Below are 26,934 nucleotides of genomic sequence, written 5' to 3'. Positions count from 1 at the left end.
ACACTGGATGTCTTGTGCTTTGATTGTGGTCATGGGATGATGAAGGAATTGAGTTGTGGAAAAGCAGTGATGAGAAGAGTCTTCTTTCTTCCTCTCAAAGTTGAAGGAAGAAGCAGAATATTTTAATGTTTTTCAAGTCCAGCATGGCTTTTGTTTCCCAGCAGCTGGTTTTTGTTTTCTTCTCTGGCTATGAAATGAGACAGTCAGAGAGTCATAGAATGGTTTGGGTTGGAAGGGACCTTGTAGCCCATCCAGTTCCAACCTCCTCCATGGGCAGGGGTACCTTCCACTAGCCCAGGTTGCTCAGAGCCCCATCCAGCCTGTCCTTGAACACTTCCAGGGATGAAGAGTCCACAGCCTCTCTGGGCAACGTATGCCAGGGCCTCACCACCTTCACAGGGAAGAATTTCTCCCTAATATCCAGTCTAACTAAACCTGCCCTTCTTCAGCTTAAGGCAATTCCCCCTTGTCCTGTCACCACGTGCCCTTGTGAAAAGCCTCTCTCCAAATGACGTGTCTTTTCAAGGGGAAGAGTAACTTCACCCACCAAAGGTGTTCCTCTTCTTTTAGATATCCCGGATCAGGTGATAAGAGTTTTCAAAGCGGATCAGCAGAGCTGTTACATCATCATCAGCAAGGACACTACAGCCAAGGAGGTGGTGAGCCACGCTGTGCACGAGTTCAACCTGACAGGGGCCCCCGACACCTACTCCCTGTGCGAGGTGTCCGTCAGCCCCGAGGGCGTCATCAAACAGCGGCGCCTCCCGGACCAGTTCTCCAAGTTGGCCGACAGGATCCAGCTCAACGGACGGTAACACACCCCTGCTTTGCTCTGCTTTTGGTTGCCTTTTAGGGTTAATCACAGAATCATAGAATCATAGAATCAGCTGGGTTGGAAGGGACCTCCGAGATCATCAAGTCCAACCCTTGATCCAACCCCGCTGTGGTTCCCAGCCCATGGCACTGATGCCACATCCAGTCTGTCCTTAAACACCTCCAGGGACGGAGAATCCACCACTTCCCTGGGCAGCCCATTCCAATGGCTGATCACCCTCTCTGGAAAGAAATTCTTCCTAATCTCCAACCTAAACCTCCCCTGGCACAGCTGGAGACCCTGAGCCCTCTTGTCTTGCTGAGAGTTGCCTGGGAAAAGAGACCAACCCCCCCCTGGCTCCCCCCTCCTGTCAGGGAGTTGCAGAGAGTGAGGAGGTCTCCCCTGAGCCTCCTCTTCTCCAGGCTGAACAGCCCCAGCTCCCTCAGCCTCTCCTCATAGGACTTGTGCTCTGCTTTTAGTTGCCTTTTAGGATTAAAACATTGTGGAAGCATTAAGGTCAGAAAAGACCCCCGTGATCACCACGGGGGATGTTTTAATTAAAATAGACAGGTGTCTGTTAGAAGGACAAGCAGTCAAATACCAATAAATGACACTTTCCTCTCTCCTCTTGTGTCACCTTCGTCTTCTGCACCCAAAACCCCTCCCCAAATCCACAGCCAGCTCGCTTGATGACAGCTAAATTTAGCAGATCAGCTCTGTAACATATATAGTGGTTTACACTTGGAGAAAAAATTTATATTTGTTCTGACACTTCCCACATGTACTTGAGGATTAAAGCATACAATTAATTCTTTCCTCAGTGCCGTGTTGCAATGAACTGATACTAACCTGAGATAAATTCTGCCATTTTTATGTAAACTGTTCTGAATCCTTCTGAAACGTTAAGTGCTTTGGTTTTATCTGATGACCTGATCCAGACCAGAAGAAAGTTTATTAAAGTGAAAAATTCTGTAGTTGTCTTTGCTAGGCAACAAGAGGGAATTTATGAGTAATAAACTTTTGTGTATCTGAAAGTGATCTTCTTGGGACTGTGGAAATGAATTTTCCAGATACATTTTCATTTCCTGAATGCTCTGTGCCTCATGTAAATATTACTATGCCACAGTAAATTTATGGAAGAAACCACACTGAATTTGTGTAAGAAATGGAGAAAGACATTAACAGGAGATTTCTCGGGACTAGTGTGTATTTAAAATGTAATTTTCACTGCTGAATTTACAGATGGAAAAGTAACTGACCTTCTTCTGAAGGTGAACACTACAGCATATTACAGAGTACGGTATAAAAGGATAACAAAGAGGTAGATTAAAACAGCTTTTGAAGTGTTTGTTTGCTTAAGTAATGATGTTATTTTGCGTTAGCTGAAGTACAAGGTTATCCTGTCCCTTCTTGTCTTTAATGCCCACGTTGATTGGTGCAGTTCAACGTCCTTGTGTTCACAAACCCTCTGAAGAGCATCTCTGTCACTCCATTATTCTCCAGGTATTATCTAAAAAACAATATGGAGACAGAGACCTTATGCTCAGATGAGGATGCTCAGGAGCTGCTCCGGGAGAGCCAGATTTCCCTGCTCCAGCTGAGCACTATTGAGGTGGCCACCCAGCTCTCCATGAGGGACTTCGAGCTGTTCCGCAACATCGAGCCCACGGAGTACATCGATGACCTCTACAAGCTGGACTCCAAAACAGGCAACGCTCACCTGAAACAGTTCGAGGATGTCATAAACCAAGAGACCTTCTGGGTTGCCATGGAAATTTTAGCGGAGCCCAACCAGCTCAAAAGAATGAAGATTATTAAGCATTTCATTAAAATCGCTCTCCACTGCCGAGAATGCAAGAACTTCAATTCCATGTTCGCGGTTATAAGGTAAAATGCTTCCCGTTTTCCAGCTCTGATTGGTGCTGTCAGAGGCAATTCTGGTAATCTAAGCTGAAAGGGAAGAAATAGGAGCATCCTGGGCATGTTACAGATGGGTCTGGGTGGTTTTCCAGAGCCAGCCTGGTCCGAGGTGGATTGTCCCTGCAGCGGTTCAGTCCCATTGAGGTGCTGGATGTGCCAGTCTCTCTTTTACCTGCTACCTCACAGGGAAAGAGAAGACTGGGACAAAGCACTGTTTGATTGATGAACCTCAGGAACCTGCCTGAGCATTGTGTCATTTTCCGTGATTTTGGCACCCAATTTCCCTTCCCTTTGTCAGTCATTGTTACTTTTTCAGAGTCATATCTGTGATGATGAGATTACTTCATTTCTTCCTTCCATTGTAAGGACTTCCTCAAATCAGTCTTGTTTTGGCTTAATTTTCCTTTTCATTCTTTCCTGTCATCTGCTTGCTTGTCTATTTTATTTTTTCCCCTCTTCAATTGCACATTTAGACTTTCTCTTCTGATTTATCCTGAATGCTGCTACTTTAACAGCATGAGTTCAGCATTTCCTTTATTTGCAATTATCTTACAACCCAACCTTTACTTTAAGGGAAAAAAAAGGCACTGTGATTCATCAGACAAAGATCTGGATTTGTGCTGTATCCCAGCACCATTGTTGAAAATGCCATTATAAAATATTTTCTTCCATGTCTAACCAGTTTATCAAAGGGAATTGGCTTCTGGTTAGTCACACATTAAAGAATTCATGAATTTCCTTCAAGGGGACTGGGCAGCAATTGGGGCTGGGGCTGCTCATTACATGGTGAATACACACGTGGATACTGAATCTCATTTTTATATTCTGCTCCCTAATTTCTCATGGTTTATTGTAAGTGGAGAAATGACTCTTCCTGCTTCTCAGTTAAGTCTAATCAGTCCATGACTGAAGTGGACTTTGGTCAAAAAAAAAAAAAAGGCAAATAAATTAGTTACTGTTTTACCCTTATTTCCAGAGGAATATGTTTTTGTTAGCATATGGCACAGGGGTTGTCTTTCTTGCCTTGTCCTGCACAGCAGTTTGATGCCATATGTCTCCTGAAATAGGAAGATAACCATCCTAAACTAGCATGGAAAAGAGGAGCTGTGGGCTGGCATATGTTGGATTTTTCGTGTCAGAGAAGGCCTTGTTTGGCATGGCGTGGAGAGAAATCTGTATGAAAAATAAACCAAATTCAAAACAAGTTTTTTGAAGCTTTCGAAATGTGGCAAAAAAAAAAATCTGAAAAAATTCATCCTCAGAGGGAAGAATTTCTTCCTAAACTCTTCCCACTTCTGCTTGGGATGAGCTCTGCATTCTTCTCATTTGCTGTGCAACCATTACTTCACCTCCTTCATTCTCTACCCCTTTTGTGATACCCATTTATACAGGAGAGAAGTGGTTCTTAAAACAGACATTAGTCCTGTTTTACAGAGTGATTATTTTGGCAGTAATTGGAAATCTGTACCTTGTGCATAGGAAGCAGTCGTGGCTTTTACAGTCCCCTTTAAACAGCAGAGGTTTATTGTGATGAACTTGTGCTCTGGCACCCAGCCAGCTTTACATTTAACCTTGGGAAAGCTATTTTTAATCCTTAAAACAACCCTTCACTTCCTTCTGAAATGCAGCAGTTCTGCTCACAGCTAACCATGAAACCTTCCTGCCTTGCAGTGGGTTAAACCTTGCGCCAGTAGCTCGGCTCAGAGGCACTTGGGAAAAGTTACCCAGCAAGTATGAAAAGCACCTCAGAGACCTTCAAGATCTTTTTGATCCGTCTCGAAACATGGCAAAATACCGCAACATCCTGAGCAGCCAGAGCATGCAGCCTCCAATTATCCCACTTTTCCCTGTTGTCAAGAAGGATATCACGTTCCTGCATGAAGGTAATGTCAAACAGGGGGAAAACAAGCAGAGCACTGAATATGCTTTAGCCCTTTCTTCAGTGCTGCTCGTGTCAACACGTGTCTCAGGAAGCTGCCACCAGTGGGATGCTTTTGATGGGTCCTTTGTAGGAGGAAAGTAAAATAGGACTCGGAATGCTGAGCGGAAGAGACTGATCCTAGACAAAAATTAAAAATTAAAAATGCATATTTTTAATGTTTGAAAAGCAGTGCTTAGACTTCATCAGCTGTCCTGAGGTTCAGGGTGGAAGCACAGGTGAGTGTGCTGGCTGGTAGTTGCACTACTTCAAATATATTCTCTCACAAAAAAACTTGTTGCTGTGATGTTTCCAGGTTTTCGTTCCATGTTGTGGCTTTCAGGCAGCTCCAGTGATCCAACACCTCCTACTCTTGCTTTCAGCATTTTCAGGAGGTTTTGTTTAGACATTTCCATTTTGTTCCGTTTACACAAAGTCCTGCTCACAAGTGGCTGAGGTGAAACATTTCCAAATATGCCCAATTCTTGGTTGTGATGGCTCAGAACTGTTGGAACTTCTTTCCGAATGGGAATGCTGTCCACATCAGTTCTGTATTTATATTTTAACATCATGCCAGTGAACTTGGGCATAGTTCACTTATTACTTTTTCTCCTACTAATACTTGTTACTTCAGAAATAGATTAACAAGGGCCAATGCAAGATACCAATACAAGGTACTGCAAGTGGGCCTGATTCCATTTGTGTTTTGCCAGAGCTTCATGTTTTCCTGCTGTTTTCATTAAAAGTTTTGCTGATGGAGGGCAGGGAGGGCAACATGGGGTCACTCTGAAGAATTTCTTACTCTTTCTTTTTTTTCTTTTCTCTTATGTGTGTGTCTCAATGATGCAGGCAACGATTCCAAAGTGGATGGCCTGGTGAACTTCGAGAAGCTGCGAATGATTGCCAAGGAAATCCGCCAAGTTGTCCGGATGACCTCGGCAAACATGGATCCAGCCGTGATGTTCAGGCAAAGGTGTGCACTGGGAAGGGCACTGGAGGGGTCTCGGGGGGGAATCTGGGGCTGTGTGTGCATCAGGACGTTGGTGTTCCATCGTGTACCTCCCCATTGACATTTACCACCCAACTACCATCTTTATCAAATTGTGCCAGTTCAGGTGATGCTGCCCAGACCTGCTTTTAATGACTGATAAAACAAATTATTGTCTTTAAAACACGTGGAAGAATAGGTTCTAATTTTAGTGATACATACTCTTGCTAAATAAAAATGTTAGTGGCAGTAGAGTTTTGAGAGAGACACAATGTTAGGGGGGTATAATACCTATATATGAGAGACATAAAAAGCACCTAAATCACCCTTATATAAATCTGAAATGTTGCTTCAAAACAAAAGCCCACTGATAACATTAAAATCAAACAAAATATTTTTTTATTTGTTCTAAGCACAGCTTGTCCCACCTACATAATGTTTGATGTTCTCAGGCTTTAACAGGTGGAGGGTGTGTTCTTGGCTTATTTTTCTTATTATTTCTTTTTATCTTGATGCCCAATGTCATCAGGCTCTGTGTTAACAAACTGCAGAATAAAAGCAACATAATTTCTAATCTGGTGCTGATTAGCTCCGGATTATATTTAGTGGAACTAAATGACTTCCTGCATCCGTTTTCGTCCCACTGGCTGAACTAAAAGCATCAGCAGCTCTGCTGTGTCCGTGCTGATCCCGTGGATCCCTGCAGGAAGGGTGGTGGGCCCTTCTCCTTGCACTTTAGTTTGCCTGGAAGTAACAGGCCAGACAGAACCCCTGAGGAGGCAGTTTGGGAGGGGAGTTGGGGACACTCAGGATGCAGTTTGGGAGGGGAGTTGGGGACACTCAGGATGCAGTTTGGGGGGGGAGTTGGGGACAAGGCAGTCTCTGGTGCTGAGTGGCCCCGTGGTTTCTACTTCAAAAAATGAGCTGCACCCCCAGCAGTGCAGAGCTCAGAGGAGGCACAGTGGGCAGGTTTTGGGTGAAATGTGCTTTATCCACCCAAAATTCCAGTGCATGGGTCACCTGTGCACCAGCTGTGATTGTCTGTGGTGTATGAACTGAGTGACATCTGTGCAGTGGAAGGAAGCAGCACATGCAAGGATACAGAGTGTGTGTAAGAGATTGGGTTGCAGTGGTCAGGATGCACAGAGGATCATCAGCCCTGTCCTGGTTTTGTTTGCAAGGCTGACTACCAGGAAACAGAAGTATTTTTTTTAAAATACAGGCATTTAAAGCCAGCCTGGATGGGGCTCTGAGCAACCTGGGCTAGTGGAAGGTGTCCCTGCCCATGAGCTTTGAGGTCCCTTCCAACCCAAACCAGTCTGTGGTTCTGGGAGTCTAAAAATGGCCCAGTCGAGGTTTGAACCAACAATTACAGATCTTTCTTAAAGTTATTTAAAGAGGGGTTTGTTTCACAGTGGAGATTCACCTTCATACTGCTGGATTGGACTTAGCAGAATTTCATTTTTAGCATAAAAATTATAAAACTGAGAAGTTGTGATTTGCTTTTCAGAAACTCTGGCATTCACAGCTGAAATCAGTCTATAAATAAATTTCCCTGATGGCCCATGCACTTCCTAAGACCTAATGAAGTCTAATCATTAAATAAATTTAATAGTAAATAGTTACCTTTAGTGTGTTTTTTTAGAATTACAGAACAGACTTTAATGACCATAATTTAAATTATGCACACTGCCATAAACTGCTTAGGCATCTAATATTAGAGATAGTGCCAAAGATTAAAAGAAAATAATTCCATGTTTTCACATCATTTATATTCATTTTCATTGCCTCTGGTGTTTGATCTATCAGTTTGTGTTATGAAGCACCAAATAAATGCTTTTGAAGATGAAAAATTAACAAGAAAGGATGTGTATTAGTGGTAACATGAGACTTGCTCACAAGTTCTTTCCTGATTAATAGAGAGCATCCAGGCTTTCAAGGTGCATTTGGCAACTGGCTTGTTTTCCAGCAAACAATCAAGAGAAAACAACATCATAAACTTGAATACTGATGATGATTTCTCATACACTCCCAGCAGGCCCAATACAAAGAATAAATAAATTCAATCCCACTTTTTGCAATATGAGTGAGTTGAAGAGTTTTTACTCACTCCATCAAAATTGACTTTGACTTACAGAAAATAAAAAAAAAAATAATGCAAGTTTGTTTTTTCAATTCATAGGTTAAACCCAAACAAAAAACTGATAGATGTGCTTCCATATCAAAGTATTTGCCAAGTCCTGCCCTTGCATTCCATGAAAACATTGTGTTATTGTTTGAGAAGAATTTTGCTGTATAGAGATTTTTTCTTTTCTGTTCTTTCCTGTCTACATCTTTCTTCCTGACTCTCAACTGTTTTATTTTTTTCCTGTGCTTTTCTGTTCAAATACATGCTTCAATGTATATGGCTCTTGCTTACAGGAAGAAGAGGTGGAGAAGTTTGGGGTAAGTGTAGAGCTGAATGCAACTAAGATAAAATAAAGATTATGCAACTCTTTAACATACTGCATCCTCCTCGTTAGTGCATGCATCTGAAATACAGCATGCATTTTATTAACCCTGCAATACATGGTTTTTTTGAAAGCAGGAATAAGGGGTTACAGCCAACATTTTACTGCGCTGTAAGAATTCTGAGTTGCTTTTGTGTAGCAGATAAATTGTTTTGAGTTTTGGCTTTATGCATAAAAATACCCCTGCTGTGCAGTTATATTGGAAGGCAAACTGTTTGGGGAAATAAATGAAATTAATAACTTGCTTTTTAACGTGTGACAGAAAAGTTGAAGCCATTCTGCATTTTGAACTATGAGGACGCTTGGAATTGTGATAATGGTGTAGTGATTTCCCCCCTGAAGTTTGTGTTCAAGCAAGCTTCAAAGCAGTTATTTTTAGCATATATTTAAAATGTATCTCACATTTCCTACACCAAAACCCTCATTGATTTCCCTGGGAGTGTTGATTGTGCAAGGACTGGATAATGAAGTGACTCAAGATGAGAGTTGTGATGTTGGCTGGGGAAAGTCCTGACTGGCCCAGGGTGCTGATTTTCAGACAACTGTCATTGTAGCCATATTTTATGTGTTGTTATGTGTATTTCTGCCCATAAGCTGTTACCTGTGTGCCTTTGCACAGTGAGAGGGACAGTGCCAGCCAAACTGGGGTGAGCAGGTTTGGATACTGGTCCCTGACACTGGTGTGGATGCCCTTGGCTGGCAGCCTTGGGTGCTCACAGAGCAGCTCATGGGGAGAAACACCCAGGAGCCACAGAGCCAGTGGAATTTCAGCCCTTGGGATTGCTGTGAACATGAGGGAATTAGGGGAAAATCATTATTAAAGGAAATTGAATTAAATTGCCTTAAAAAGTCAAGTACAGACTTGAAAGAAAAACAATGTGTGCATAAGCAATGAAATATTTATATCATTAAAATAAACCTAATTTCCTGATCATTGTAGAAGAGGTGTCAGCTTTGTCCTTATCCATAGGGGACAGGAGTGTCCCCTTGGTTTGAGTAGCTGTGAACACTCCATCATGCTTTTTGCTGCTCTTTGCCTACAATATCATTACTGTTTTATTAAATTAAACTGTAAATTGCTGCCAGTTTTTAAGCTTATGTTTTCTTTCAGATTGATTTATTTAACATCTTTGAAAATATTGCAGTCAGCTATTTTCCACTACTTATCTTTTTAAGCTCAGTGTACTTGATTCCTTATATTTGCTCTAACAACATGTTTCATTCTGACTCCTTTGGCCATTATGGCAATTCTGTGCCTGATGTTGTTTATTCTGCCACTTGTGATTCTGTAAACACACAAGGTCTTGACAACTGTCTTCACAAATACTGTAGCTTTAAAATATTCATCTGAATGTTTAAAAATCCCTACAAAACCCCAACTTTAAACAACTTTATTGACACTGTCCATTGGACTTAACGTGTGACATATATACTGTGATCTCCACTTATTTAAAAATGCATCAGGGCTGGTGTGGCTGTAGCATTTTTGGCAGTTGGAACAGAGGTGATGTGTGTGTTTGAGCTGTGTCCAGGTCAGTTGTTTGGTCACTCATTCAATGTGAGTGGCAGTGACTGTCAGGGAGAGAAATTCACGTTCTTTAACATTTTGGGGATGATTTATTTTTACCATAGTTGCTGATAGATGTGGGAGCTCAAAATTAGGAGTATTGAGGAGCTTTATCTTTCACAGTTGCAAGTCTGGGCATACTTATGTTGTCACTGCCTTCCTCACCCTTCTTGGGATATGTGTTTTTAGTGAGCTGCTCTTCTGTGGATGGTTTTAGTTACTTGAAGAAAGAAGTTAAGTGCATCAAATGCACTTTGTACTTGTAACATAATTTGCCCCTTATTTAACCCTTGTGAGGAGCCCAGTTTTCTAAGAGGATCACAGTAGTCACTGTGGAGGTTTGCAGGAGGTTTCTGTGTGAGCCTGGTGCACACAGTGGGCACCAAATTCCTCAAACCAACAAAGTTAATAAGTTTGTCCACTCTTACAATCTGCAGTTGAAATTATAGAATTGTTAAGGTTGGAAAAGACCTCTAAGATGGAGTCCAACCATCAGCCCAGCACCACCACCACGTTCACCACTGAACCGTGTTCTCAAGTGTTTTTTTGAACACTTCCAGGGATGGTGACTCCACCACTGCCCTGGGCAACCTGTTCTAGGGCTTGACAACCTTTTCCATGAAGAAATATTTCCTAATATCCAGTTTAATCCTCCTCTTGCACAACTTGAGGCCGTTTCCTCTCGTCCTGTCAGCTCTGGGTCCTGCAGCACCAGCCTGTGGTTCGTTAGTGGAGCTGAACGAGTTCTGTGCAGAGCACTGCACCTCCTCCTTCCCAGTTCCACATCTCCATGTGCAATCCTGTTCTAGACTCCAATTGCTGCTCTCAGTTGACCAGAATGTTTTAAGACAAGTGTTGTTTTACTGCTGTTCATCTTTTTAACTCATTTGCATCAGCATGCACTAGCCCTAACTGGAGATTATTGGTATTAATCTGCTTTGGCCTGTGCTACTGTAGCTCTTCGCTGCTGTTGAGAACTGAACCTTTACTGCTTTGCTTTTCTCTTTGGCAGGTCCCTGAGCCAGGGCAGCACCAACTCCAACATGCTGGACGTGCAGGGAGGTGCCCACAAGAAGCGTGCCCGCCGCAGCTCGCTGCTCAACGCCAAGAAGCTCTACGAGGACGCGCAGATGGCCAGGAAGGTGAAGCAGTACCTGTCCAACCTCAACGTGGAGACAGACGAGGAGAAGATCCAGATATTGTCACTCCAGTGCGAGCCTGCCTACAGCACCTGTAAGTACAGTTCCTCCTCTACAAATACTCATTTAAACTCTTTCTCCGAGGGCAAAATACTTCAGTGAGTTCTGGTTTGTCAGTTCACCTGCTGAGGGCTTCAGCAAGGCAGCATTTGTGTTCAGGTCTTGGTTGAGCTCAAAAAACCCCTGTGGTGGTTTTTCTCCTGCCCTTTAGTTCCTAAGCTGTGTGTCTTTCCATCAGTCTGGCAGGAAATTCAATAGCACATCAGCTCAGTTCTTGCCCCGCCGTCCTTGTACAGAATTAGGAAGGATAAAAGTAACATTTACCATATGAACAGCAAGAAAATGAAAAGAGACAAAATCAATATAGAAACTGCAATGGATTTTCAGCTTAGAATAAATGAAGATTGTTGAGAAGCAGAAGTTAGGTCAATATTGACTGATGGGTTTGATGTGGTGTGACAGGCAAAAATTGAGGGCTACAGCAGGACAGTTCCCATGATTTTAACTCCTGTCAAGCAAACTGTTGTCTGACCTGCTGTCTTACACAGTTCAGTAAATTCTTACTTAGAAATGAGATGTTATAATTGCATTTTATTTTGATACTTAAAATTTTTCACTTTCTTGAAAGGTAGATTTGCTTCAAACTAGAAGAGTGGCAACCATGCCAAGCAGAATAATGCTTCATACTTGTCCTTTGTCCAAATGTAGCACTTTAAGACTTTTATGTCCTCAAATATCACTTTGTCTCTGACGAGATAAGTTAAAAGCATGACTAGAAAGTGGCATCTCAAAGATAATATTTTAAGTCCTTGCCATTATCCAGTATTAAGAATGCAAATCCTTGTTATTCCCTAAGGTGCCTCCTTATGCAGATTTTTTTTTAGCATTTCCTTTGAAATAGCACAGAAGTAGGAAACCTGGAAATGGCCATATTTATAACTCCCTTTTTAGAAATGTTAAATCCTCTGTGTTTGAACTCTTGATAGATGATCTATGTGCGTTTGTGACAGGTGGCCCAAGAGACAAACATAAATGTGATCAGGTTGTTTTTCAGTTGTTTTAAATCAATTAAAATCTTGTTTGCACAGTGCTAGCCATAGATGTTTGGAAGTAAAAATAGGGAGTATGTACTGATTGCTTTACTCCTTGTACTTAAGCCAATCAAGGCCTTTTTTTCCTTAAATGTTAGAAAGGAAAACGAAGGTTAAGTGGATATACAAATAAATATGTAATAGAGTGGTGTATTATTAGAAGTACCTTTTTGAAAACTGGGAAAGAATCTCCTAACCCCAAAAAACACAGATAATTCCGGGAGAAAGGATGGAGGAGCCATGTGGAGCATGAGGGAGCTGCCAGCCCCTCGTGGTTCTAATTCTGGTGGAGAGAGCACTGAGCTGCTCCCAGGGATGTTCCTCCACACTGGGTTGGATTACCCACCTTTAAATTTTGACCCATTTGTTTTTGGGCAAAGAGGGTTTTTTGCACATGCCCCGAAAAGCAGGGGTTCAGTCCCAACTCTTCCCTCCCTAATAAGCCCCCAGCCTGGCTTGCAGAGGGAATGAGCAGCAGTGATGCTGCAATCCAGAGTTTTCCAAGGGAATATAAGGAGAAGTTGGATGGCCTTAACTTCAGAGCTTATGAATTGATTAAAGCAGAAGCTGAAGCAGTGCCCTGTGCTGTAAATCACTTGTGCCACCTAGTGAAACGTTAATGCCAACTGCAAAACAACCTGGTTTTGAAGGAGATGCTGCTCCTTATGTACAAACATCTAAAATACAGGCTTGTGGGAATAAATAACATTTTATTGTCTTTTGATTAAGTGCCTCAATGGCACTTCAGAGAATTTAGGGGTATTTTTTTAAAGCTGTTTCACACAACATCATCTTCAGTGTGATGAGATGGGTGTGCTTGGAATAGAAATGGTTTCAGATACATTTTACCCTCTTTATACAGTGTTTCCTTTGTCTGGGTGGTTGTGCTGTAATAATCCTGCCCTTCAAAGTGCAAGATATTTATCTGCAGTTTTTCCCTGACAGTGACAAAGAATTTAAGTGAGAGGAGAGGAGGGAAATCCTCAGAAATGTCTCCAGTGCCCATGAGATCAATTGGCCAAACCACGAAAGCCCATCAGCATCAGCAGAACAGAATGAGTCAAGTGCTTCAGGTGCCAACTGTGAATTTGTACCCCAGCAGGAAAAAGGGGCTGACGAAGGATCACGTCACATTCAGTGAGTATCCAGCTCACCTGGCTGGAGTTTGAGATGGGAGTAAATAGGACAAAAGCTGGGTGCTTTATGTGAGATACCATTGTGCTTCATTTAGTTAATTCACTTTAAAATATCTGGTGCATATTACTGTGTTTTAAGAGAGCATGTTGTCTGCTTAGTCATTTCCTTAAAACAGTTAATGGTGAGGTGCTGTGTCCAAATACACTCTTTGCTTAATGAAGTCTAATATATTTAGGTGAAATCATTGAAACAAATCACAGACATTTAACATTTTAACCTATGACACACCATTATAACAACAAATTATATTATGGTCAAACGGAGCAACGTATATTATTAGTTGCTCCCAGTAAATGCTATTTTTTTTCTGTCTCTAACTTTGCTAGTTGCAAAGCAGTATATTATGTATTGAAAAGCTTTTAACCTATTTACATAACTGTTGTATTATTTAAAAGCCACAGTTCTGGGTTATTAAATAGTTAGCTGCAGTCAGTAAATGATATGAAATGATTTTATGATACATTGGGCATCAATGTCCTTTAAAATATGTCTGGGAAACAGTATATTGCAGCACATAAAATACTGTTTCCAGTTAGTATTTATTTCAGGTCTCCTCTGGAAAGCCTGTGCAGTTTGAAATGTTCCAGAAACTTTGCTCAGAGGTGTTTCTCCATTCCCGGGTTTTGTTCCGTGTTGATCTGAGAAATTATTGACAACTTGAATGAACTCCTCAGCACTGTGTTCTCTGCAAGGTGGTCTGAGAGTGAGCAAGAAACACCAAATCCTCAGTGGGACACTGGTTTTGCTGAACTGGCCAGGCTGTGGGTGGTGCCCACGAGTGTTGACTTGAGGACTCCTGCTTGTGAGGATCCTGAGCTGACCTGTTGGCTGTGACACACCTGGCTTTTAACACAGCCCCAGCAGTGCACTGGGCAAGGATTCCCTCCAAGCTTTATCCTTCACACAGTTTTTTTGTTGCACAGTCCTTTGCCAAAAGCACAACCAGTGTCTCCGTTGCAGTGGTTCCTGTTGGGACCTGGATGTTCCAAGACACTGCAGATGAGCAGCCAGCAGTGGCCACAGCTGCTCTGATCTAAATTTAAATTTAAATGGAGGCTGCCTCCACATGCAGAATCCTCTGAGCATCTGCTCCTCTCTTTGCTGAGTACTCTGATTGTTCAACATGGTGTTATTTGTAGTTTAAAGAGATAGCAGGAGCTCAAAAGAAGAGCAGTGTCAGTAACTGGTTCCATTGTTTTCACAGGTACAGGCTCCCCACAGAAGTCATTAAGCTTGTCTGAGGAAGTTAGTAGTAAGAAACAAACAGATGACACTATGTCCATGGCATCCTCTTTGCACTCCAGCCCTCCTGCTTCTCCTCAGGGCTCCCCACGCAAAGGTAGGTGAGCTGTGGGGATGGTCCTGCTGGGTGTGAGCCCAGGAGCTCCAGCCTGGGCTGAACTGAAACCAGGGTGGGCAGTGGCAGCAGTATTTCTTGATAATGGCATGTAAGAGCAACAGTAGTTTAGAATATTCATGTCAAGAATAGAATCGTGTCTTTCTATGAGTAGACATGATTTTCCAGTGTATTTATATGTTTTGGCCATGAAAGTCACTTACTGTTTAAAAAAGGGAACAATTGTTTTCTTAAAATATTGCCTAAGTGCTTCAGACAGAATTCCCAAAAGATCTGAAGTGCTGACACCTGCCATCAGGTCAGTTCAGATTTAGGTGGCCACTTAAATAGATGGGATTCACAAACCTGGGGATTTCTTGAAGGTGACAGTGTTGCACAGAAACTGCAGCTGTTGAGACAACTCCTGGTCTTGCCCAAGGTAGCTGGAATATCAGGTGATGAGATGGAGCTGGAGGTAGAATGGTGTCATAGTTCCCCAGGGCCCGTGGTTTAGGTTGCTGCAGAAGTAGTGGATCCACCTAAATCCTCGAGTTGCTGTTCATGTTTTTTGTTCTTGTGCACAGGGCTTTGTTTACATCCCTGTCTCTCATGATGCCCTGAGAACCCCTTTATTTTTGATGTCTTCGTCTTAAAAGACCTGCATCACTTCATCATTAGTCAACCTTGGATGGGAATTCATTTGAAATCTCTTAAGAGCACCCTGTAGTCAGCCCGGGTGGTCGGTGTTGGATGGTGTAAGGCCTCTCTCCCTCCCTTCTGTGCTGCTTTGACTCACTGACAGCCCAAAGCATTGGCATGGCATGGCATGGGGACCTGCTGCACCTCCTCACCCTTTCCAGGGGGAGATCAGGCTGGTCCATCCACTTCTGCCTTCACAAGACCCTGTTGCCTTTAGGAGAATGCCACTTGTTTTACTTAAACACAGCATACCTATAAAAAGCTTAATTACTTGGGTTGCAGAGCCTTGCTCCACTGAGGCTTCTGAGCATCGCTTATAAACATGTTATTTTTGTTAGCTTTCATCTGGTTCTTTGAAAATAACGTTTTGTTTCTTTGGGATTATTTCTTTAATTCAACTTGATTTCGGCGTATTTTTAGCACTGATGTAATTTGATTGAGGTGATCTGTACCTTGTTGTGTGTGTTGTGCTAACAGCTCATTGATCTAAAATTAGGTGCTTCACAGACAGCTGAAAGACATAATTTTAGGCATGAACACATTCCACTTAATCTTAGATTTCGTTTTCTTTTCGAGCTATTACCCAAGTGATATGCAAATAGGATGGAAGAAAAAAGGGTTTAAAATTAGGGTGTTATTTTTGTTGTTATTTCTCTCGTCACTCACCAGCACCTGCCTGTGTCTGCTTTCTTGCAGTTGGCAGCACGCAGAGGTCGGATAACTGCAGTCAGATGAATCTCTCTGGCTCTTCCTCCTCACTGGCCAGCGAGACCAGCAACAAGACCAGTGGCCAGCGCAGCTACGGAATAGGTGGGGCTTATTTGCAAAAGAAAATTCGGATGATTTGCCAAGGCAGAGACAGTTCTGAGAAAAGCACAAAGGCAGACAGAGAGCAGGAGAGTGGAGAGGCAGCAGCTGAGCGTGAGCCCCCAAAAATAAAGGGATCACGGTTCAGAAGACTTAGGGAAAGAAGCTTCTCCAGGGAAAGGAAACCTTTTGCTGCGAAAAGGGAAGCAGAGCACACTGAAGCCTCAGAGAGGAGTGAAAACCAAAAGGACCAGGACAGTGATGCTCTCAGTATCTATAGCAACAGCAGCCTGTACACAGCTCCCTGCCTGTGCACCAAGTCTAGAAGGAGGAGAAAGACTTTATGATTTATTTTTAAAAGAAAGACTGATGTCCACGTTGTGTCAGATATCCTGAGTTTGTCTAAGTTACTTCAGCATTATCCATTTACATGTTTAAGCTGTTTAATGTTCTTCCCTTCCAGATATTTGTGTCAGTTCTTTATAGTTAATCACCCTTACAGTGCAGTGAAGACAATAATGTGAAGTTAGAAAATCAAGGAACAGGTACAGTGGCAGTTCAGTTACTTAGTGTGTCACAAATGCCAATGAAACAGTAAGTTCTGCAACGTTTTCCTAATTAGACAGTCCCTGATATGATGTAAATCAAATGCTCACTTCTGGCACTGGTGTGTATTTGCATTGGTCACATCCTCTGCTGACCTTTTCAGCCCAGCAGACACTTGCATTGAGTCTGTTTATATATATGTGCTGTTATTTAATGGCCCAACTTTCAGACAGTGTTCATCTCTTTAATGAAGAGGAGCCCTTTAGTTCTCCAGATCTTTGAAGTTCTTGAAAAACGGTGTCTTAAAATTAAGACACACCGAGAGCATTTCTTACTGCAGTACAGTTGTGTGAATGTAAAGAGTCCCTTAAAAATGTAAAGAATATGAAATATTACTTACTGTCAAAGGAAAGGAAATGGAAATTTAATCTTAAAAATGCTGCTCCTAATGACATTTTTCCATTCATAAGGTTCAGTCCTATAGTTTGACAATATTGATATTTAATGCTCATATTTGCTCTTAAAACCCTAAGCAATGATCAAAGTTAAGCTGTGAAGTCTCCCAAATTATGAGCTCTATGCTCAGGGGCAAGTATGCCAGTGGCTCCAGATGCCATATTATATTATCTCTGAATTTTTTATGGACTTAAGGGCATCAGTCTTCTGTATTAGGTTGTGTGTATCACTGGCATGGCTTTTACACTGCCTGGTCATTTCACATTTTCACCTAATGGATGTAAACATGTGGCAGTCCAGCTCAAAGGCACATGTGCAGGAATTTAGGAAAAAAAAAAAGCTTATCTGAGGTGTTGGTATATGGGGCTGTATACATTATTTGTGTTTGAGATAAGTTATTTGTGGGTAAGGGTAAGCCAAGCTGAAAAAAATACATTACAGATTCTGCTCTGAATCTTGTGGGGTCTTCAGCTGTTCCCATTCAGTGGGAACAGCTCTGGAGTCTGGTCCAGCTCCTGCCAAAGTTGTATTTCCTGCCTTTGCCTCCTTCTCTGTTAGTTTTGGAGCAGATAATAAAACTGAAAAGGACCATATGGCTAATCCCTGAGTGCTAATTGCTGGCTTTTACCTTAGTCAGCGTCTCCTCCTCCACTGCCAAAACCTTTCCTGAGTCTTGCAGGGCAGAGGGACGGTGGGAGTGTGCTGTGTTTATACCAGAGGAGGCAGCACTTGCAGGGTTGGAAAGATTGGCCCCCTCACTGCTGATCCTGGTTAGGTGGGTTTAGCTGCTGCTCTGGAGAGTGGTGGAATTGCAGGTGGGTTGTTGGTGTCGCTGGACTTGCATCAGTAAATATCAGTGCTGACAGATGCTTAAAGCTTCAGTACCTAAAATCCTCAGTGGATTGCCTGTGTGCAAACAGGGTCTGGTGGTTTCTCTTCTAAATACCCTTGCTGTAATGCACGTGTCAAAACTTTGTTGTCATACCTACAAACCCGAGTTGCTCTTTGACCAAGGTGTCCTCTCCCCTCCTCAGGCTACGCCCTCATCCCTTCCACGAAATCCGACAACTTCTCCGACTCCAGTCACAGCGAGATCTCGTCCCGCTCCAGCATCGTCAGCAACTGCTCCGTGGATTCCATGTCAGCAGCGCTGCAGGATGAGAGGAGCTTGTCCCAGTCCCTCATCGTGGGGGATTCCAGCGGGGCAGAGAGGAAGGAGCACCCCCAGCCCCTGGTGGATTATGGCCAGCCCTGCCCAGGGTGAGGTGCCGCTGGTTTGGGGTGGCCTTGGGGTGAGGAAGGTTTGGCCAGGACGCAGCTCTGCTCTCCACCAGGGTTGTTAAGCTCTTGCTGGAAGCTGGAGAACTGGCTGCTCTGTGTGAGCCTGTTTTCCTAAGAAGCTTACAGTATCACTCGGGGAGACAGCAGCGTGTTCCCATCAGTGGGGTTCAGCTGGACATCTCTTGCTGGAGACTGCAAATGTGTTAAAAGCCAGGATGATACTTAGCAAATTAGTGTCGTGGTGAGAGACAGCAAAAGAACAACAGGAAATCATCAATTCTCTCTGAGTCAGCAGTGCCAGTCACTTACCATGCTCTAATGTGATTTTTAAGGATTTTTCTAATTACCATTTGTTGCTTAGGCAGACTGGAAGCTTTCTGCCCCTGATTTCCTGAGAGTTTCCACACAGGAGCTCTTGTTCCTTTGGTGCAGTGAGGATCTGTGCTGAAATGATGCTTTGAACTGGAAGTTTTTGGGTTTGTCTTACTAGATGTAAAGCCTCGATCCATAGGATTTAATATGTCTTAATATATCTTGGGATAGCATTTTCTGTCCTCTGATGTCATGGATTCAACTACATGAGAGATGCTCCTTAATGTTTCTAATTTTTCCAGCTCACAGAATCACAGAAGGGTTGGGGCTGAAAGGGACCTTAAAGATCATCTTGATCCAACTCCCTAAAATGGGCAGGGACACCTTCCACTAGCCCAGATTGCTCCAAGCCCTGTCCAACCTGGCCTTGAACACTTCCAGGGATGGAAAGAAATGAGTAATTCCGTTTATTTCATAAGTTTAAAATGGGAATTTAAAGATGTGCTTCATTAAAGAAAATACTTCACTTTTCTGAAAGGCATAACACACACTGAGTTCTCATTTTGTGGTTGTTCCTTTATTCCTTAGTTTCAGTGGGTTTTGGAGGGAAGAAAGTGGCTTTATCCTAGAACTTATAAAATTGAAAAGCAAGGGAAAAAACCCCTTGTTTGCACATATCTAAGAAACATTCCTTGATTTCACCATGTGTCAGTAAACTGCTGAGGGAGGGTGTTAAATTTTAATGTGCTGCCCATGCATTTGCTAACACACCCAGAAATAGTTAAGAGACTTGAATAATGTCTAGCAATCATATCTTCATGTATTCCAAATTCATGCAAACCTGGCTTTATTTTTACCCCCTTAATTATGCATTGAGAGCTATTAGAGCTTTCAGCAGACATTTCTCGAAAAAAGAAATTTTGGACTTTGCTTTTCAGAATCTCTCGCTCCAGATCGTTCCCACAAATGTTATTTACATCCAGTATTTCCAAATGTTCTTGAAATATAACTGCCTCCACTCTGTCTAAACAACTCGATGTTGCTGCCTGTGAAGGGGTTGGGTTTTATTCTAAATATTTATTTTTAGTTTATAAATTCAAAGAAAAAGGTGGCAGCAGCACGAAAGAAAGAGGCAATTGCTCCTCTGCTTTCTGTCAGGCTTGCTGTTGTTGGTAAAGCTTCTGCAGACCAGATTTATGGATCTGGGGTCCAGCCTGGAAATGCATGTTGCAAACTCGTTATTCCCATGGGAATGACTTCCTTGCTGCCTGTGCAGTGATGAGCTGGGAGCAGCAGTGTCTCCTGTCAGTGCTCCCGTGTGCCTTGACCTTGCTGCTCACCCAGTACGAACCCAGAGCTGTCCTTCAAACCAGGGGATTGTCTCTGAGCACGTCACTCTTTATTTTAAAAGCTCACAAGCGGTTTTTCCCCCCATTTCTGTTGTTTTCCAATGCAGCTGGTCCATCACTAGGCCTGCCCTGATCAGAGGGATGGCTTTCACCTCCTCCATGAGCAGCGAGGAGATCTCCCACGAGCACATCACGGTGGAGGCAGCGGACAGCGGCCGGGGCAGCTGGACTTCCTGCTCCAGCAGCTCTCATGACAACTTCCAGAACATCCCCAACCAGAAGAGCTGGGATCTCCTCAACTCTTACCGTCACACCCAGCTGGACGGACCTATAGCTGAGGTGGATCCCACAAACTGTTACTCTGAGGAGGGTTATTTGTATTCCGAAGCCTTTTCCAAAGCCAACAGGCAGTCGAAAGCCAGCGTGGAGCTCGATCAGTCCCGGCAGAGCTGGGCCTCCTCCAGCTCCCTGTCAGACACCTACGAGACAAACTATGGGACAATCAAGCGCAGGGGGCTGGAGAACTCCACGGCAGAGCAGACGGAGGTTTTGGACTCTAAAGCAGGCGCTGATACAACTTACAAAACTGTTACTTCCAGTACAGAAAAAGGCCTGATAGGTAAGCCAAGCCAACAGCTCATGGAAGCTGCTACATCTGTTTTTCATTTTGATATTAAGTTGTTAAGAAATGACATCAACAGGTCTGGGGCTGTCTGGCATGTTAAATTCAGCTTCTCCCGTGGTTGCAGTCAGAGCACTTAGATGCACAGTGTGTTTTCAAGCCACCATTACAAATTCAGAGACAATAAACCAGCACACTTCCCCATCACTTCGTGGGGCTGCGGGAGAGCTGTCTTCAGGAAAATGTCAGGCAGTTCCTCTCTGTAGTGTGGCTTTTTGCTTTTTTTTTGGAAGTGTACTCATCACTGTAGATGTTCCCCTGACAAGGAGCAGTGATCCCGTGCTCCTTATGATACAGACTTCCCAGGAACCCAGAGGGAAGAGCGTGACTGCTGAGTGCTGTGGAGCTCACCTGCCCCTCTGGGGCAGCTTTCATCCACAGGGCTTTGGTCTCTGGAAGCTCCAGGGCAAAGCAGATTCCTTTCCTGCCTTTGCTATTTTAAGCTGCCATTTATTTGATTATATAGCTGCAGTTTGGCTAAGTATGAAAGGAGAAAAACTTAAAACTTTCAGATATGCGTAGTTCTGTCGAGCAAGATGTTCTTCCCCTGGCCTAGTGAGTTCAGCAGCCAAAACTAAAGGAACTGTGTTAGCAGCAAGATAAAACGTGGAATGCAAAGCTTTCTAAGACTGTAAGTCAAGGGTGCAGCTGAAATGCAGTTTAATTACTGACTGGATTGCTGGAGGGGTTTGTGTTATCAAAGGTAATTACCTCAACAAACATGGCACGTAGGGCAGAGGGCTTGGATTGTGTTCCTCCTCCTTGGCTTTGGAGAAGAACTCGTGGTGGAGCCTTGCAGGAAACGTGCTCCCAGCTCAGTGCTGTGCCTGTGCTCTGCCCTCCCAGCCTGCCAGAGCTGCTCATGGCCCGTTTCAGGAGGTGGCCTGTCCACTGCTCAGGACACACTGTCTTTGCTCACAGCTCTTCACCACATTTTTCATTCTGTATCCGCTCCCCCTGTGCTGGTGAGGAGCCCTTGGCACGTGTGTGTCTGCTTAAGGGAAGATCTGATACAGGCAGAGACAATTCCCTGTTTGCAGATGCAGATCTGTGAGCTGTTCACCATCACACAGTATGCCAAAGATATTTTCACTTTATTTCACCTTTTGTAAAATGTTATGAACTGGAACTTGACAGAGGGACACGTTGTTCTTTCGTTACTGCAGCAGACTAAAGGTCAGCTCTAGAGAGCCTGAAGCTTTCTCCTTTGAAGGAGAACAAACCCACCCTCATCAGCCCTCCTGCAAATCCAGCCAAGACTGAAGGTTGAGGGTCTGCTCAGAGTGCCCAGCCCTTCCCCAGCCCTTCCTTTCCCCTGCTAGTTCAATGAAAATAAATCCTGTAGTTCAGCAGTATATCTGCTAAACCCCAGACTGACTGAATTTGGTTTGGGTTATTTTACTATCAACCCAAGTTTGAACTGAGACCTTCAACCATGAACCAGCTGATACCAAAACCTGGAATCTCACAAGTCTACAACACAATAGGAAATACTCCTTTATTTTTCATCCCTTCCCATTCTTCTAAGATAAGAAACTATTACAGTTGCTGAAATAAATTAAAATAATGAATGTACACTGTTTAAAATGGATCCACAGGAAGAATGCAAATTCACTCAACTAACAGACTTTAAAAATTATCCTGGCTTGGAAACTCTCCTGTTGCAACATGTCCATGGAAAGAGCCCAATTTAACATGCACATGAGCCCCAGACCTGGGCTGGGAGGGAGGGGAGGCAACTTGAGAAAATTTAAATTTTGGGTTGAGAGCCTTTGGGACCTGAACAGGGCAGGAAGGGAGAAGATGAATTACATGGCATGGACATTGCAAATAGGTATTATTGACTGGAGCCTTTTCATGACTGCACAAGGGGTAATGCAGCCTTTCCAAAGGCTGTTCCCATGACTGTTCCAGGTTGTTTCTCACTCGTAAACAGACAATATAGTTTTAAGATAAGGGTATAGAAGAAAACAAAGCCAAAAAAAAAAAAAGACATTAAAAGTGTGGATGGGATAAGCCATTATTAACTGTTGGAAAAGATAAAATAATGAATGCAGGCTCAATATACCTTTTGCCTCACAGGAGCAGTTTTATGTGCTACTGGCTTTTTTTATTCCCATAGCATAGCTGTATGGTTTCATGTCTTTATACACATCAGTTGATGCAGTGATATTTTATTCTAATGAGTTTCTGTTAAGCCACTGACCTCTGTTTTGGGTGATGGAGTGGATGCTGGAAGTCAACCAGCAGTTCTTGCTGTGCAAAGTGACCTGGGGCCAGTTGCCTTAATTGCTTGTGTTTGAGTTCCCCAGCCTGTAGCAGTGGCAGCAGACGTGGCTGTGCTGGCTCTCCATCCCCAGAGAGCTCTGCAGCACCCTGGGGTGCAGTGGGGCTGCAGGAGTGGGGGACTCACCCCGTGGGGCAGTGGGGCTGCAGGAGTGGGGACTCTAATGACAGCTGTTAATTGCAGTCTGAATGCAGAGAAGCCTATAGTCCTGTTTCCACTCAATTGGCATCTCACCTAAGGAGTTCTTGGGTTCTTTTGCTACTCTGACTTCTTAAAATAAGCAGAAAGCAGAAATGAAAGCACAGATACCTGCTGCTGTCGTTATAACCGGTGTTTCCGCATTTGCGTTTTGTTTATCAGTTTCTGTTTTGCCATTGTAACATTTCATGATTTTTTAATGTTTTGTTTCCTTTGTTTTCTTCTTTAACATTTCCATTGCTTATTTCTTGTGCCAGTGTACTGTGTCACCTCACCTAAGAAGGACGATAGGTATAGGGAGCCACCGCCCACCCCTCCGGGATATATGGGGATTTCTTTAGCGGACATAAAGGAAGGATCGCCCCACCACCCACACCTCAAACCTCCAGACTATAGTGTGGCAGTGCAGAGGTCAAAGATGCTGCACAGTGACCTCTCTAGACTTCCAGCAGCTCCTCTGGGTGGTGACTGTCTCTCCTCGAGGACGCCCCAGTGGCACGGCCGGCAGCCGTCCAGCCCCAAACTAGCAGATATGCCTGACGCAGATAGTGAAGAGGATGGTATGTGCAACAACACCTCAACTGCTGGGGGACCTGGGCTCACAACCACCTTCTGGGCTTTCTCTTGGGTCATTCTTGGAGATTAAAACTCGATTAATCTCGGAATATGCAGAAGTGTCTGCATGGCTGCGTGCACATGCACAGCTGTGTATATCATGCACGGCTCTGTGCATGTATATACAGGTTTAAATTAAAAAAGAATGCCTTCCCTTCAGAAAAAGCATGTTGGCACTGAACAGATTCTAAATTATGTATAAATAAATTAATATATATATATAAATATACAGATAAGATCTTCCAAAGTACAACTGAGACACTTCAGAGCATGGACACGTAGTTTTATTTTTTTTTTTTTGTCTTTAAAATCTGTCCCCTCTCAAACAGTGAAGGGACACTGACGGGCTACAAATTACATGTGGAAAAACTCCAGCCTCTCTGGATTGATTAAGTGATGTCCCAGTGGTTCAGGCTGGCATCAGGATGATGTCCTGAGTGCTTTGGATTTGGTGAACTCTTTTTGTTCATGTGTGCTGACATTGAGCTGCCTTATGCCTCAACAGATATTTTTGGAGATCAAGTTTAAAAATGTTGAACAAAATAATAGTGAACTTCTGTTCTTTTGAAAAGTGCATTTGATGAAACCTGGGTTCTCTGCCCAGCTTGACCTGACAGTGTCTCTTCCAGTTCAGTTTTTTTATGATCTTGTTTGAAGCAACAGCCAGTGCTGCCAAGCACAGCATCTGTGGGGTGACCAAAATGTGAGGGGGTTTTCTGATAAAGACTGCTCTTAAATTGTGTCAAAACTAATGTCAGGGTAGGGGAATTTCTACTTAATTGTTAATATGCTGATTTGCTTTTAATACCTGTGCACCGATGTGATCTCTCTGTACCCTTTGATAGTGAACTCATTTTTTATTAGAATGTTTGATCATTTCCTTCCATTTCAGCCTGGTTTAAAATGAGCCTGGATTTAGATTAAAACAATTTCTGATGCAAAATGATCGTATCTTGCCCCTTTAAAATATCTGAACAGTATTTAACATATATATTAATACCACAGTTCAAACTTAACAGTAAACATAAAATTGCCCAGCATTAGTTCAGTTGTGTTTTTTGATGTAAAAATAAGGAAGCAATTGCTTCAAACATTTTAATCCAAATTTTTCTAAGCTAAATTTAACCATACACTTTTAGAGGCACCTACTTTACTATTTTTAAAGTGCTTGGTTAATTTTATTTGGGATAAAATGCTCACTGCATGGGAATTTGCTGGCTTTTCTCCCAAATCCATAGCTTTTGGCCTGTTAGGATCTGCATGCTGGTAATTCTTGGGATTTTCTGGTTTGCAATATGTCTTTATCCTATGGTGATCATCCCTCAGACTGCAGAAGCTGTGGCTGCCCCATCCCTGGAAGTGTCCAAGGCCAGGTTGGATGGGGCTTGGAGCAACCTGGGCTAGTGGAAGGTGTCCCTGCCCATGGCAGGGGGTTGGAATAGGATTCTAGAAGGTCCCTTCCAACCCAAACCATTCTGTGACTGCTTGAGGATTTGATGAATGGTGCTGTGGAATTTGGAGTGATCAGTGATAAAGACAGTGAGAACACGCTGCTGAAGGGGTGGGGTCACCCCAGACCCACCATGATCACGTCACTGGGGGCTGCTCTGTGGGCTCTGCTGCAATAACTGACCCTGTCCCTTCTCTTGTTTTGCAGAAGATGAACAAGTATCAGCAGTTTAAGCGTTGGGCTGTTTGTGTGAAGCACACTCAGCCCACGGGATGTGGGGACAAGGACCTCGTGGTTCTGTTAGCGACCGCTAACGACTTGCTGCTACTGACCTCAGACCTTTGCCCCTGTCCTGGACCAGATGGAACGGGTTGGATTCTCCTCTCTACACCCTCCTTCACTCTGCCACCCCCTAAGCAAGCTCCTTCTGCCTGGGAGATAGGAAGTCACGTTCCAGGAGCGTGGTGACTGCCCGGATACCAGCACTGGTACCCAGGGATGGACCGAGCTTGGTGCATGGGGAGGACCAGTTGTCACCACCACTTGAAACTCAAAAGCATTCTTCTGTATGATACCATGTAACCCTTTGGTAGCTTTCCATTGTCCTTATTTTCTACGTGACCATTAGAAATCTGAGAGTGTTATTTTATGAACTTCGGGGAAAAAAAAAAAAATTATATCAAAATGTCAGCGAAAGCAAAGGACATTGCTGAAGTATCTGAAAATAATTTATTAATTTAAATTTTTTTTTTAATGGGAATTTCCTTTTATTTGTGTCAGGAGTGCTCTGGTTGGCTAATATAAATGTTTAGTCAGTGTGACGGTAAATTAGCTACACATCCACTGTTGTGCTCTCAAAAGTAAACACAGAAAACTACAAGTGGGCCATTACCAGGTGCAGAAATCCATGGATTTTAGAGTGGGTTTAGATTTAATAGAAATAGAGCCCAAAGCCCTGCAGAGCAGAGGGTGTCAGGCCCTGCTCCCCTCCCACGTGGACCCAGCAGAAACCTCCTGCCCTCCAAGGATTTCTGGAATTATTGTAGCTGCAGCCAACTAAGGCAAGAGTTGGTGCTCTCCTCCCCTGTTCAGGAACATTTGCAATGTGGAAGCTCCTGGGGAGCATTTGGGGGAGGTCTGAAGCTTTCCCAAAAGAGCTTTAACCAGGTTTTGCCCTGCGGAGTTCAACATGCAAAACGTGTTCTAAAAACCAAAACTCAGCCGTGTGTTGTGGGTTTTTTAAGATCATCCCACACGTCCTGGCCTTTTCCCAGAGTTGCACAGGATTTGGGTGCAAAGGTTATCTTTGGGAAAAAAAAATAAATTATAAATCATCTCCATTTCACAGTAAAATTTGTGAAACTGAATATTAAATGGCATAATGCTTATATAAGAGCATAATGCATTTTATGATGGGTTAAAAATCCCTGTGGTGTTCATCTGGAAAATACAGATGATCTCAAACCATTTTATTTTAAATCCTAGTTAAAAATCCTGGTGGTGTTGATGTCAGTGAGAGTTTGACTTACAGCCAGCCAGTATTAACCCATGATCCTCTAGTTTGACTATGGTCAAAAAAATTGCTTCTTTGATTTTGCTTTTAGCCAGCCAGAGCTCAGAGGGGTAGAACTGGAAATACCTGCAGGTTCTTTTCCTTCTTTTTCTTTTTTTCTTTTTCTTTTTTTCTTTTTCTTTTTTTCTTTTTCTTTTTT

The 26,934-nt window shown here is 43.2% G+C and overlaps 1 protein-coding gene across 6 annotated transcripts in view; it reads left to right on the top strand.

Moving 5' to 3' along the window:
• The window catches only part of RAPGEF6 (Rap guanine nucleotide exchange factor 6), a 114,505-nt gene extending 87,972 nt beyond the window's left edge, over positions 1 to 26,533 (top strand). For 2 of the 6 annotated variants that reach the window (XM_027682670.1, XM_027682669.1), the window contains 13 exons: positions 571 to 811; positions 2,318 to 2,701; positions 4,406 to 4,617; positions 5,502 to 5,625; positions 8,062 to 8,085; positions 10,730 to 10,950; positions 12,953 to 13,144; positions 14,409 to 14,543; positions 15,936 to 16,049; positions 18,083 to 18,308; positions 20,098 to 20,609; positions 23,415 to 23,717; positions 25,430 to 26,533. In XM_027682670.1, the coding sequence (XP_027538471.1) occupies positions 571 to 811; positions 2,318 to 2,701; positions 4,406 to 4,617; positions 5,502 to 5,625; positions 8,062 to 8,085; positions 10,730 to 10,950; positions 12,953 to 13,144; positions 14,409 to 14,543; positions 15,936 to 16,049; positions 18,083 to 18,308; positions 20,098 to 20,609; positions 23,415 to 23,717; positions 25,430 to 25,455 (2,714 nt within the window). In that variant the 3' untranslated portion in view covers positions 25,456 to 26,533. Of the gene's footprint in view, positions 1 to 570; positions 812 to 2,317; positions 2,702 to 4,405; positions 4,618 to 5,501; positions 5,626 to 8,061; positions 8,086 to 10,729; positions 10,951 to 12,952; positions 13,145 to 14,408; positions 14,544 to 15,935; positions 16,592 to 18,082; positions 18,309 to 20,097; positions 20,610 to 23,414; positions 23,718 to 25,429 lie in introns of those variants that run through there. The other 4 variants (XM_027682672.1, XM_027682671.1, XR_003534119.1 and 1 more) reach the window with 3 other exon arrangements.
• Positions 26,534 to 26,934: the final 401 nt, after the last annotated feature.

Source organism: Neopelma chrysocephalum, unplaced genomic scaffold (genome assembly GCF_003984885.1).
Source record: "Neopelma chrysocephalum unplaced genomic scaffold, ASM398488v2 Primary Assembly neopelma1_63, whole genome shotgun sequence".
NCBI classification, from domain to species: domain Eukaryota; kingdom Metazoa; phylum Chordata; class Aves; order Passeriformes; family Pipridae; genus Neopelma; species Neopelma chrysocephalum.
This window is presented reverse-complemented; position numbering and strand designations above follow the sequence as displayed.